Source organism: Mustela nigripes, chromosome 7, assembly GCF_022355385.1.
Source record: "Mustela nigripes isolate SB6536 chromosome 7, MUSNIG.SB6536, whole genome shotgun sequence".
NCBI classification, from domain to species: domain Eukaryota; kingdom Metazoa; phylum Chordata; class Mammalia; order Carnivora; family Mustelidae; genus Mustela; species Mustela nigripes.
This window is the reverse complement of record NC_081563.1, coordinates 61,025,347-61,040,163: the sequence shown is the minus strand read 5'-3', so window position 1 is coordinate 61,040,163 and position 14,817 is coordinate 61,025,347. Positions and strand designations below refer to the sequence as shown.

At 35.1% G+C, this 14,817-nt stretch overlaps 1 protein-coding gene across 4 annotated transcripts in view; it reads right to left on the bottom strand.

Moving 5' to 3' along the window:
• The window catches only part of USP34 (ubiquitin specific peptidase 34), a 239,199-nt gene that overhangs the window by 135,036 nt on the left and 89,346 nt on the right, over window positions 1–14,817 (bottom strand). For 3 of the 4 annotated variants that reach the window (XM_059406010.1, XM_059406012.1, XM_059406013.1), the window contains 5 exons: window positions 3,849–3,974; window positions 3,533–3,662; window positions 2,830–2,865; window positions 2,372–2,502; window positions 1,470–2,080 (listed from right to left, as the gene is read on the bottom strand). In XM_059406010.1, coding sequence (XP_059261993.1) covers window positions 1,470–2,080; window positions 2,372–2,502; window positions 2,830–2,865; window positions 3,533–3,662; window positions 3,849–3,974 — 1,034 coding nt within the window. The remainder of the gene's footprint in view (window positions 1–1,469; window positions 2,081–2,371; window positions 2,503–2,829; window positions 2,866–3,532; window positions 3,663–3,848; window positions 3,975–14,817) is intronic. The other variant, XM_059406011.1, reaches the window with a different exon arrangement.

Genomic DNA, 14,817 nt, shown 5'->3' with positions numbered 1-14,817 from the left:
TTTCACCTCAGTTTTACAAACTAATTGCTAATCTTCCTTATGAGTTGTCCTGGGGAAAACTTTGCATTTTGTTTATGTATAATATCAGACTATAAACCACTGATTCTCAATCATAGGTGATTCTGGTCCCCAGGGGGGAACACTGGAAAACATTTTTAAGAGATATTTTTGGTTATTACAACTTGGGAGATGCTACTGGCATCTAGAGAGAGAGAGAGAGAGAGAGAGAGAGAGACTAGAGATGATGCTAAACTCCTACAATTCATTCACACTGTTGTAAATTCAAAACACAGAATTATCTGACCCAAAATGTCAATTTTGGATTGAGAGACAGCATCTAACTCACATGGGTTAGTAATAAGAAATAATGGCAAAGAAAATAAGTAGTAATATATACATTGCTAGTCTATTTTCTATTTCATACACACAAACACACGCACGCACACATATATGTAGTTCTTCCAAACAAGCATACTAATTTCTGAAAAGCCTGGCAAATCATCAGGTCTAAAAAAACTCATCCTGATAAACAACATACTTAATTTTATCATCATCAGTTCAAATATTACTACTTATAATGACTATAGTAGCTAACATTTATTGAGCTCTCATTATGTGCCAATCACATTAACCCATAAAACATTTACACTGAAGCCCAAAAGGTAAGTACTATTGTTCCTATTTTATAGATGAAAAAAATGACAGAAAATTAAGTACTCTGCCCAATATCTTTAATACCTAGTAGCAGAATCACTTACTTTTAATTACAAGTATATTTCACATACAATCAAAAAGCTTTATGCTGAGGCTTTGTCCTTACTAATACCCTAAAATTAGGATGTATGTAAAATTTCCCTTTTTATTATCATACTTTAATGGAAGCTTCCGCAAGCAATCTTTTATCTGCTTTATCTGCTTTTAGGAGTTTTACATGTAGCTAAAGATCTAGATCTATGTTGTCCAATATGATAGCCACTAGCCACATGTGGTCATTGCACACACAGAAAAGTAGCTGGTCTAAACAGAGATGCAAAAGTAAAACATACACAAAATACTGACACCTTATTACAAAAGAAAAATATCTTTGTTTTTACACTGATTACATGTGGAGAGATTTTAGAAATTACTGATTTAAATAAAATTTATAATGAAAATTAATGTCACCTATTCCATTTTGCTTTTTAAAATGTGCTCAGAAGCAAATTAACAATTGTATGCTTGTAGCATGCATTTGAATTTACATTATACTCCTATCAACACTAATCTAGAATATATTACAATTGAATGAATATAAGCAGTAACTGCTTCCCTAAAGGAAATAAGCTCTTTTTCGGCCGGGGCGGGGTTGGTATTTTTAAGGTAATCACTACATGGGGCTTGAACTCACAACGCTGAGATCAAGAGTCACATGCTTTACCAACTGAGCCAGCCAAGCGCTCCACTATAATCTATTTTTTGAGGAAACTTACCCATCATGGTGGTGATGATGGTGGTGGTGGTGGTGGTGATGCTGTGGACCAATAAACTGCCGACAATTAAATAATTCATTCCCAATAGTCTCCCCAAGAAAGTCCCCAGTGCGTGTAATACAAGATTCCTGAGATGCTTGTGCTATATGAGCAGCATTCATTTCCCCTGAAATATCATGTTCTGGGTCTTCAGAGTGTGAACAGGCATCTAGCATTCGTATACGATTATCTACTGAAGGCATTGATTCAGTGTTAAAAACCAGGTCCTTTCCTGTTCCATTGCTTGTCCCACTTCTTTCTGATGGGCCTTGGGAATCCCCTAAACAAATGCCTGTTTGACTTTCTAACTTTCTGTTCCGAAGATCTGTACCACAACTGCTTTTAGGAGGATTATGACCATGATCATCGTCTTCATCTTCTTCTTTAAGGGCTTCAATATCTGCAATGTCTTCTGACTGTACCTCACTTCCAGGGCTCCCAGCTGACTGGCTTGCATGGCTAGAATTCACCTCATTGCTAGATCCATCACTATGCCCACTACTGCTACCAGGACCACTGCTTCCATCTTCACCACTGTTGGCAGTTTCATCAGAACTTCCCTGCATGGATTCCTGTATTGAGAAAAAAAGCAGATTTAAATAAATTTTTAAACTAGCAAGAAAAAAGTAACTGGCATTAGCACACTGTACTTTTTAAAAGGCTGCCACAATCTTGACATATTCCTTTAAACAATATAAAAAGAATTAAAAACACAAACACAAATTTAAATAATCTCAATAATAACTATTTACAGGAAAGGCCTGAACATGAATCATGTTTATATTCCCAGTTCAAAGGATATTCATGGCAGAAACCCCAAACTCCAAAAATCTTGTTAAAGTGGAGGAAAACTGTTTTCATACCTCTGTGTCTGAAAGTCGTTGTTGCACATGTTTCGTTCTATTAATAAGTTGCTCATCCATTTCAATGTCACTGCCTCCACTCTGATGGGTATCACTGTTATCACTGCTTTGAGGACTAGCTGCAGGTGACCCTATATTAAATAGATTTTTTTGTTTTTACTCCTAATTTGTATTAACATATATTTAGTATAATGACATAATCCTTTGATTCTTTTATTTACAAAAGCTTTACTCTAAATAGCCAAAAATATCATCTGGAAATCATTAACATTCGCCAATTATTTCTAAAGAGGATAAACATGACCTCAATTGAAAGTAAGATCGAAAACCAGTTAAGGGTTTATATCTGCTCAAGAAAAATTTCATGGCTTTGAAACAAATATATAAAATTAACTCTAGATGATCATGAAATCTAAACTACACGTCATCTTGCCATGCATTTCTAAGGCTCAACTTACAAGGTGATGGAGCTGCTCTTCTGAGCTCTTCTTCCTCTGAAGGAAAATGAAAAAAGAGGAGGGTTTTTCTAAGTGACTGAGCTTCTTTGGAATGGATTATCAATTGCTCTTATTATTACTGCATTATCAATAAGGTACAGGCAGAGAAACCTGAAATAATTGACGTCCCTAACACCTATAGTAATAGTTGTGGGTGTCTGGCTAGAAAATCCTAAGAAAAGCCTAGTATATGATGCCAGGAGACAAAAAATGGGGCAAAGTTGTTAAGGTTTTCGAAAGCCCTATGAAGTTACACATATAAAACCACACATAAAACACCTAAAGTGATAGATAACTTTTGAATTAGGAAACATACAGAGATATTGCACCATCATATTCTGCTCTCAAAATTATTTCTAAAACAAAGCATGTTGTTTATTTTCTAACCAAAAGTTCCAAAGCTGTTATGAAATAGTTGCCTACCCCCAGCCCAAGGGAAAAACACTAATGAAATTCTAATAACTACTGCAACTTCATTACTATTCTTTACTTGAAAGGTAAACTAGAAAATTAGCTAACCCCAATTTATTAACCCTTTCACAAATACTATAGCTCCCATCTCAAATTTATTTTGAAGTTAATACTGAACAGAAACTACTTCAAATTAGAATGATAAAGTTTAAAAAACTGACTTAAAAAAAAAAATACATTACAGTTTACTAACCTTTCTTATTTCCAATGGGAAGATTAGTATTTAATAAAGATGCAAAAGAACTCTGTTTAGACAGCTGAGCCTTAGCTGCTAGTGCATTATTCCATAATGCTTTAATTAACATCGATGCCAAGTATAATGTCTTGAAAAAAAAAAAAAAAGAGGTTGAAATTAACATTTCATAACAAATTTAATATCCTTTTGCCTAAATGAAATGCTAGTAATAACCTACAAATTAAGTTACCTGAATGGCAAATAAATTTCACTTAAAAAAACAAAAAAAAACAAAACAAAAAAAAAACCTGACATCATGGTTTGAACATCTTACCTGCTCAGTATGAACACTTGGCTCAAGAGCTGAGACCAAATTAAGGAGATGTCTAAGCGGTACTGGATCCAAATTCTTGATGAGTGAAGGAAATAAGTCATGTATATACCGACTACAATGTTTCAACTAGAAAATAAAAGTAGAGACAATAATCAAAAACAATTACATTACATAAATAAATAACCTGATGCCAAAAGTTCTACAGTTAAAAAGAAAGTAGCTGAAACAGTAATTTATTTTTTAATATGTTGGGAAAATGCTAATTACCAACTGTCATAAATGGCAGTACATTAAGATGTAAAAGTAAAATTCCACTTAAGCATAACTTAAAAAAAAAAAAAAAGCATAACTTTATCTTATTCAAACAACCACAAGATTACTTTTCCAACCACAAGAGGGAAACCCACAATAAAAACAGTTTCTGGAATCCAAGTATAAAGAAGATTCCAATTAAATTTATATATCATTAAAGTAAAAACAAGTTAAATAGTATATTAAAACATAAGCAGTTACAAATAAAATAAATTCCAATTATAAGAGAAAACCAAAGCATTATTTTAACAGTACATTTCTCATATTAATGGTTATGAAGTATCCACATAACATGTTCATTTTACTAAGGTACGCAATAGTAACTCCCTTAAAATAAAGGTCTACATGGTAATAAACCTAGAAACAGTCTCCTTTCTTATACTAATTAGAGTAACAAATATGAGGGAAAGTAAAACATTTACAAAGATGTGACTATTAAATATTACAACGAGATGTAAATGTCTTTTGTAGTCATGAAGCTACAAACCATGAAATCAAGATACAATAAACAAATAGTTTAGTAATTACCAAACTGAGGCTTCCAAAAGTAAAAACCTGAGGTATCCAACTTCTCTCCTATACATAAAAACTTGTAACAGAAAATGTACATTTTTCTATTCTAAAACAATGACTTCTGTATTTTTTAGGCATAAATCATATGAAATCTCTTCTGCTATATCCCCTATTAGGGTAAATATACACAACTGAAATTTGAAACAGAAGATGAAATAAAAGTAATAAAATAACTTTGAAGAAATTCTTCCATGTTCAGTGACTTTTTATAAACTATTTACATCATTTGAGATAAAGGAAATTCTCAATTACAATTTATTGTTTTTATAAGTCTTAACTAAGAATATTAGTTTTAATACAGCACTGATTAACATCACAGATTATACTAACAGTTTATACCTTTGCTTTTTGCAAACAGGTAACTATTAAACTCTTCCTAATTAGAATGTAACAAATACACAATATGGAATAAATTTCTGACTTGCTATCACATCGATCAATAGAATATTCATAACAGATTGAATTTTCATAATCAAATACCTTACTGTTTTTAAGTGACAAAACCCTTAAGAGATAATTATGTAATCCTGTAGTCCTATAAAAATATAAAGCTCTTTTAGAGTTGTACAGCATGAAAGCAAATTCAGAAAATAAAAAATTAAAAATTTTTAAAATTATAGCACTTCAGGGGCATCTGGGTGGCAGATGGGGGGGATGGGTTAAATAGTTGATGGGGATTAAGGACAGTGCTTGTGATGAGCACCAGGTAGTGTATGGAAATGTTAAATCACTAAATTGTACACCTGAAACTAATATTACACTGTATGTTAACTAACTGGGTTTTAAATTACAACTTGAAAAAAATAATAATCTTGGCCTCCTAATAAATGTGTCCAAAATTTCTCCATTCCAACTGCAGACTGCTACCTTTGATTGATAAGAAGACAGAGTCAGGCTGCCATTATTTCAACCCAATTAAAACATACACACAAACAAGGTATAAGAAGAAACAGTAAAGTGTGGCCCACTTAAATGAAAAATAAATCAACGGATATATACCTAAGAAAGTCCATTTATCAGGCTCTCTCAACAATCATAAAACAGTTATCTTAAAGATGCTCCAAGACTTAGGGGCGCCTGGGTGGCTCAGTGGGTTAAAGCCTCTGCTTTCAGCTCAGGTCATGATCCCAGAGTTCTAGGATCAAGCCCCACATCAGGCTCTCTGCTCAGCAGGTAGCTTACTTCCTCCTCTCTGCCTGCCTCTCCACCTACCTGTGATCTTTTAAAGATTTTATAAATAAATAAAATCTTTTAAAAAATGATGTAAGACTTAAAGGAAGAAAAGGACAAACATATGAAAACAGTGCCTGACCAAAATGAGACAATCATCAAAAAACAAATTCTAAAAAGGAGCTATAAGAAAGAAATCAGAAGCTGAGAAGTAAAAGAACTGGAATGAAAATACACTAGGTAAGGCTCAACAGCATATCTGAGTAAGCAGAAGAAAAGAGCAAACTTGAAATTATGGAAACTGAAATTACTGAGTTTAAGGAACAGGAAAGAAACAATAAAGAAAAGCAAATGGGGTGCCTGGGTGGCTCAGTGGGTGAAAGCCTCTGCCTTCGGCTCAGGTCATGATCCCAGGGTCCCAGGATTGAGCCCCACATTGGGCTCTCTGCTCAGCCGGGAGCCTGCTTCCTCCTTTCTCTCTGCCTGCCTCTCTACCTATTTGTGATCTCTGTCAAATAAATAAATAAAATCTTAAAATAAAATAAAATAAAGTAAAAAAAATAAAATAAAATAAAAATAAAGAAAGAAAGAAAAGAAAATGGATTCTAAGGGACTTGTGGGAACCATCAAACCTACCAACACACTCATAGGAATCCCAGAAGAGAAAGGTAGGTATACAAAGTAAAGATGAAGAAAAAATGGTTGAAAACTTTCAACTTTGGAATACATGAATCTACAAATCCAAGTAGGATAAACTCAAGGAGCCCTAGAACCAACCTTATTATAATCAAACCTTTAACAGCCAAAGACGGTAAAATAATCCTGAAAACAGAGATAAGCAACCCACAAGGGATCTTTAGAAATTGTAATAAAAAACCTTGGGATCCTGGGATTGAGACCCACACTGGGCTCCTTGCTCAGTGGGGAGCCTGCTGCTCCCTGTGCTTGTGCTCTCAGTGAAAAATAAATAAATAAAATCTTTTAAAAACAAAAACCTTGGGAACCAGAGGAAATATGATGATCTACTCAAAGACTGAAAGAAAAAAACTTTCCATTGAAAATTTTGTAACAGGAAAAACACTCCCTATGAGGAAGGAATTAATACATTCCCAGATAAATAAAAGTTAAAGGAATTCACTACGACTAGACCTGCCCTGCCAGAAATGCTAAAGGAAGTCCTTCAGAATGAAATGAAAAGAAGCGAGACAGTGACTAAAGACCTCTGATAAATACATAGACAATTAAAAGCTAGCATCGTTTTCATTTCTAACTCCACCTTTTATCTGCTATATGATTTCACAAAGGCAAAAGAATTATTATTTTTTTAAAGTTTTTTTTTTTTTTTTTGGACAGAGACAGACATAGCAAGAGAGGGAACACAAGCAGGGGGAGTGGGAGAGGGCGAAGCAGGCCTCCCACTGAGCAGAGAGGTTGGCTCAATTCCAGGACCATCAGGACCTGAGCTGAAGGTGAACGCTTAAAGACTGAGCCAACCAGGCACCCCAAGAATTATTAATCTACATAACTGGGCACACAATATATTAAGCTGAAATCTGTTGTATGAATAACAAAAATGAGAAGGAGCTATACAGGAGTATAATTTTTGCATACTATTTAAGTTGACAAATTTAAATTAGATAGTAAGTCTTGAGATGTTAAATGTAATTTCTGTATTAAGCACAAATTATCTATAGAATATACGGAAAAAAGAAATGAGAAAGGAAATCCAAACTACAAACAAAAATAAAAGGCCATAATAGAAATGACGGACAACACTGTAAGACACATACAAAAGAAATAGGAAAATGGCAGAAGTAAATCACTCTTTGAGGAATTACTTTAAATATAAATATTTTAGGAGTACCTGGGTGGCTCAGTCGGTTAGGCATTCAATCTTGATGTTGTCTCAGGTCATGATCTCAGGGTTGTGAGATCAAGCCCCACATCAAGCTATGTGCTTAATACAGAATCTGCTTGTCCCTCTCGCTCTGCCCCTCCCCCCAATTCATGCATGCACAGTCTTTCTGAAAACAAAATTTTATACACACACACACACACGGCTTAAACTCTGCAATCAAAGACAGATTGGTAGAAAGAATTTTAAAAACATGATACAACTCTATGTGCTCTACAAGAGACTCAAAGTATATCCAAAACACAACAAACAGGCTAAAAGTTAAAGGATTAAAAAAATATTCTGTGCAAATAATAAGCAAAAGAGAGCTGGGCTCACTATACTAAATTCAAGTAAGGTAGACTTTAAAATTTTAAAAGTCTACTAGAAAAAGAGAGACTTATCACATTACCTAATAAACCCATTTCTGAGTATATAACCAAAAGAATTAAAAGCAGGATTTCAGGGGTCCCTGGGTGACTCAGTGGGTTAAGCCTCTGCCTTTGGCTCAGGTCATTATCTCATGGTCCTGGGATAGAGCCCCATATTGGGCTCTCTGCTCAGCAGGGAGCCTGCTTCCCCCCCTCTCTCTGCTTGCCTCTCTGCCTACTTGTGATCTCTGTCAAATAAATAATTAAAATCTTAAAAAAAAAAAAAGGCAGGATTTCAGGGGTGCCTGGCAGGTTCAGTCCGAAGAGGATACAACTACTAATCTTAGGTTGTGAATTCGAGCCCCATAGGAGGTATAGAAATTGCATACATATAGACATAAATTAAGTCAATAAAAGTGTAGTTTCAAAGAGATACTTGCAATACCTATATTCATTGGACCATTATTCACAACAGTCAAAGATGAAAGCAAAGTAAATGTCCATTGACAAATGACTGTGGCATATATATACTACTATATTCAACCTTTCAAGAGTGGAAATCCTGTCACACGCTACAAAATAGATGAACCATGTGGACATTATGCTGAGTGAGATAAGCCAGTCACAGCAGGACAAATACTATAGGATTCCACGAATGAGAAATATATAGAATAGTCAAAACAATACAAAAAGCAGAATGGAGGCCATCAGTAGCTCTGAGTAAGGGGAACAGGGGAATTGTTGTCGTTGTTCAATAACTTACGTTTTTTTGTTTTCTTTGCTTAATTTTTAAGTAAACTCTATGCCCAACGTGGCGCTCAAACTCATAACCCCAAGATCAAGAGTCACATGCTTTGCCAGCCAGGTGCCCTTCTATTATCCAAGTAGTACAGTTTTGGAAGATGAGAAAGCTTTAGAGATCTGTTATACAACAATATGGTTCTAGTCATTATTAGAACTTAAAAATGGTTTAGAGGGTAAAACTAATGTGGTTTCCTTTTACAGTTAAGTCTTTTTTTAAAAAAAGATTAACAGAGTGATATAATTATTAACAAAATATTCCATACAACAAGGAGATATAACAATTATAAACACACTTTATAACTCAAAGCTTAGGGTGCCTGGGTGGCTCAGTGGGTTAAAGCCTCTGCCTTCGGCTCAGGTCATGATCCCAGGGTCCTGGGACTGAGCCCCATGTCAGGCTCTCTGCTCAGCAGGGAGCCTGCTTCCCTTCCTCTCTCTGCCTGCCTCTCTGCCTACTTGTGATCTCTGTCAATTAAATAAATATAATCTTAAAAAAAAAATAAACCAAAGCTCAAAGAACAGATCAGAGCACTGACACATAAATAAAATACAGATTAGAAAAATAATTGAGAAAATTAACAAAACCAATAGCTGGTTCTTCTAAAAGATAAACATTTAGCTAGCCTGAAAGAAAGAGTGCAAAGACATAAATAAGAAATGCAAGTGAGATATTACTATCAAACTTACAGATTAAAAAAAAAAATTAACAGAATGCTACAAACAACAGTACACCAAAAAAATCAGGTAACCTAGAAGATAGGGACAAATTCTTTTCAAACTAACTACATTGACTCAAGAAGGAAAGGTCAACAGACCTATAATAAGAGATTGAATCGGTAATCAAAAACCTCTCAACAAAGTACTAAAATGCATGGCTTACCTGGGGAATTCTAACAAATTTGTTAATAAAAAAATTAACACCAATCCTTCTCAAATCCTCCCCAAAAAACTGAACAGAAGTAAATACTTAACTCATTCTATGAGGCCCAAGTCTTCATAAGAACAGAAAATTACAGGGCACCTGGGTAGCTCAGTGGGTTAATTAAGCCTCTGCCTTCGGCCCAGGTCATGATCTCAGGGTCCTGAGATCAAGCCCTGCATCGGGCTCTCTGATCGGCAGGGAGCCTGCTTCTGCCTCTCTCTCTCTGCCTGCCTCTCTGCCTACCTGTGATCTCTCTCTCTGTGTCAAATAAATAAATAAAATCTTAAAAAAAAAAAAAAAAGAATAGAAAATTACTAAGCAGTATCTTATAAATGACAAAGAGTTCTCCAGCAACTATTAGCAAATCAAATCCAAGATCATACCAAAAGGATTATTCACTATAACCAAGTAAGACTTATCCCAGGAATGCAAGTGTGGTTCAAAAGGAGAATTACTCTAAAATGTATTAATCAATGGAAAAAAGCCACATGGGCATCTTAATTGATGCAGAAAAACAATGTGACAAAATCCAAAACCCTTTCGTAATAGAAACTCTTGGAACACTAAGAATAGAGGGTAAACTCCTTAACGTGATAAAGGATATTTATGAAAAACCCACAGCTAACAACATACCCAATGATAAATAACTGATTTCCCCCTAGGATGAGGAACAAGATAAGAATGTTCATATTTATCATTGTTATTCAACACTATGCTGAAATTCTAACCATAGTTATTGGACTCTACCCCCTCACAAAACATTTAATGGACCCAAATTAGAAATGATGTAAAACTGCTCAAAAATGACACAATCCTATAAAGAGAAAAAGCTATATATAAAAAGCTAGTAGAGCTAAAAATCAAGTAGACAGTGTAAGAGTATAGATCAACAAAATTCAGGTATGTTTCCATATATCCACAATTAATTACCTGACAAGGAATTTTAGATAGCTATTCCATTTACAATAGCATACGAAGAATAAAATACAGTAAGAATAAGAATAAAGAATACGAATAAAATACAACTTGAACAACACAGAGGTTTGAAGCACAGATCTCCTGTGCAGTCAAAAAACTGGATATAACCCTGACTTCCAAAAACATAACTAACACAGCCTACTGCTGACTGTTAAGAATATAAATATATATATATATTTATATAAATGTAAAGAATATAAATCATATAAAATCATATAAACAAAGAATATAAATCAATAATCTAAAGCAGAATACCTATAACATAAAGTTAACACAAATTTTTTGTTTATATATAATATATACCATACTCTTATAATAAAGGAAATGTTAAGAAAATTGTTGAGAAAATATACTTACAGTACTATACTATACTTCTAAAAAAAAATCTGTATGTATGTGGACCTAGGGAGTTCAAACCTGTGTTATTCAAGAATTAACTGTACTTAAAAATTAATCTAACAAGAGTGAGGGGTGCCTGAGTGGCTCAGTTGGTTAAGCATCTGACTACCACTCGAGGCATGATCCTCAGGATTAAGCCCTATGTTGGGCTCCATGCTCAGCAAGGAGTCTGCCTCTCTCCCTCTCCCTTTGTTCCTACCCCCACTCATATTCTCTTTCTCTCAAATAAATAAAATCTTAAAAAAAAAAAAAAAAGGATGTGAAATACTTGTATACTGAAAACTACAAAACACTGCTCAAGGAAATTAAGGGTTCAAAAAATGGGAAGACATCCATGTTCATGGATAGGAAGACTTAACATGGTTAATATGTTAATACTACCCCAAAGAGATCTATAGATTCAATACAATCCCTTCAAAATTCTAAGGGCCTTTCTGGAAAATGGAGAATGAAAAAGCCAATCCTCAAATTCATAGGGACTTGCAAGGAGTTCTAAAAGCCAAAACAATCTTCAAAAAGAAAGCTGTGAAGCCTGCAAGAAAACAAGAGTAATTAGAATGTAGAAATGAAAACACTAGGGGTTAAAAAAAAAAAAACAAAAAACAAACCACACACAAAACCAAAAACACTAGGGGTGCCTGTTGGGTTGTGTTATCAAAGGAGCAAGACTGATACAAAGTGAAGGTCAAGCAAATCTTTATTTCACGCAGGCATCGAGAATCAAACCAACTGGTTGGGCCCGTCTCTTATGGAGAGAGCAACCACTCCCAGCCTCACAGACTAGCTTTTATAGAGCAAAGGCCAGGTGGTTGAGCCTGGCCACATACAGGTGGCCAATGAGATTGTAACACACAGAGAAAGTTGCATAGTCATATTAGGTCACATGCTGGTGGCCAATTGAATTACAATTTACCCTTATAGTAGCTGTTCTGAACTAGCCTATCACTCTGGTCAGAATTGGCACCCAAAAGGCGGGGTTTACATTCTTTGGTGGTTAGGGAGATAATACGTGTGCTTTACTGATTGGATGTCTCCACTTGGCCTAACTCATCCTTGCATTTGTGCTCTATTATCTCCACCTGACCTGACCCGTCCGTGTGTGTGTGTGTGTGTGTGTGTGTGTGTGTGTGTGTGTGTGTGTGTAGCGGGGGGTCAATTTAAGTTTTACTACACAAACAACAAAATGGCTGTTTAACCGAGATGGAGTCACTCTGGCTAAGTAGGCCCTTACAGTGCTTACGTGGTTTGATCAGTTGAGCATCTGACTCTTGGTTTCAGCTCTGGTCATGAGTGCATGGGTTGTGGGACTGAGCTGCTTTGAGATTCTCTCCCTCTGTCCCTCTCACACTCTTTCTCTTTCTCAAATAAAAAAATAGGAAGGAAGGAAGGAAGGAAGGAAGGAAGGAAGGAAGGAAGGAAGGAAGGAAAATAAGAAAGAAAGGAATGAATACACTAAATGCGGTATATATAAGCCATGGACTATTTGTCCATAAAAAGAAAATTTTTATATAGGTGGTAACAGGGATAACCTCCAAAAGCACTGTGTCTAACAAGTCAGACAAATATTTTATGATTCTACTTAACTGAAATACCCAGAAGAGACATATTCATACAGACAGAATGTAGAACAGAGGAAACCAAGAGCTTGTAGGAGGGAAAAATTAACAGTTATTGTTTAATGAGTATAGAGATTTTGTTGCACATAGTGTCAAAGTTTTTGATACAGACTTTGGAGACATATACACTACACTAAATGTATTTATGGCATTGAACTGTATAGTTACTAATGGTTAAAATGGTAAATTTTATGTTAACATATATTTATATCACAATAAAAGAATTAATGAAGAAAATAAGAGAAAAAGTAAATATAAGTGCTAAAAGGCATCATCCCAATCTTCAAACTACTAATCATGTCTACTACAAAGTTTTGAGGGGAAATAAGAGTGGCTTTAGTATCCATCATTCAAACACTTCAAATACAAAGAAAACAGATACATCAAGTATATAGTAACCCATAATAGAACATTCACAAATTTCTCTTTAGGAAAACAAAAGCTACTCAATGAAATCCACATGAATAAATATCCATTAATTCTGGAATGAGAGAAACAGAAATGAGGAAAAAGGACTGGTGGTGAGTTATGACCTAAATACAAAATTAGCACTAAACAACTGTGTAGAAATTACGGTTGTAGTGTAGAATTTAAAACATATAATTTGATAAAATACAAATACAGTAAAAACAGGGAAGCAGAAAATGAGAAAAGATAAATAATGAGAATTCCCTCATCTTCTACAGAAGAGAATCAATCACTGTATTTTAGAATGAAAAGAAACAAACCCACAAAGAAAATGAAAATTAGGAATAGATACTAGATTTCAACAAACCTCTGAAAGACTAAAATGAAAGGAATGCATTTTAAAACGTACAAGTGGAGAAGGATGTAGCTCAGAGTACTTTGTGAGTGAGCTGCAGAGGAGTAAGTCAACCTTCGCACTGTAACTAGGGAAGATACCAGACTCAGAGACCTAGATCTGATGGACAGCAGGAGATATGGAAATAAAAACAAAGGTTTTCCCTGGATACTCTTAATAATTGTATTTGTCAGCCATCAGTCAGGAAAACAGGAACACCCAACTTATTTATTCTATCCAGCCGCCAGGGCTCTCCCTTGGGTAAAAAATACATAAAACCATAGCTTTTAACCACAGATACTGGTATCCCTTTTCACTCTCTTTTAGAAGTCGCACAGGCAGAAAGCCTAGTAGTGACTTTTTAATGAGAAAAGTACAAGTTGTTTTACCATTACTACCCTAGAAAATGTTTCCAAACAGGAGTCCCACTTGAGAGACCTCTAATAAAAAAATATTTCACAACAGTCAACAATACCCAGGCCACTTACCTTGTCATCTTTCTTAAATATGAATGGATCACAAAGGCATACATGAAGACACCCAACAACACATAAAAAGAACACAGCTCATGTTAAGAACTCTTAAGGCAGGAAGCAAAGAATTCAAATCTCTAAGATGTAACAAAGAAGGGTATTACAGTGCCCAGATTCTAACTCAAGCAGTCATAACTTCACATACTAGTAGTATGCAATGTCTCACAAAGCAGTAATCTAAATGTGTATACAAGTATACATGCAGAAGCTAATAAGCATTAGAGTGTAGGTCAGTGCTTCTAAAATTAGTCAACACTAATCCTTTTAAGAATCTGACAATTATGTGTATAAAGCACATCTGAATCAGATGACATTCAAATCCTACTAAATCCTAAAGAATCTGACTTTTGCCATTGATACAAAGATCGACCCCAAATAACTTAGCTCCATATTAAGATAAAATTATTTTATCATGGGTGCCTGGGTGGCTCAGTGGGTTAAGCCTCTGCTTTCAGCTCAGCTCATGATCTCAGGGTCCTGGGATTGAGACCCGCATCGGGGTCTCTGCTCACAGCAGGGAGCCTGCTTCCCCCACTCTCTCTGCCTGTCTCTCTGCTGGTCTCTCTGCCTACTTGTGATCTGTCAAATAAATAAA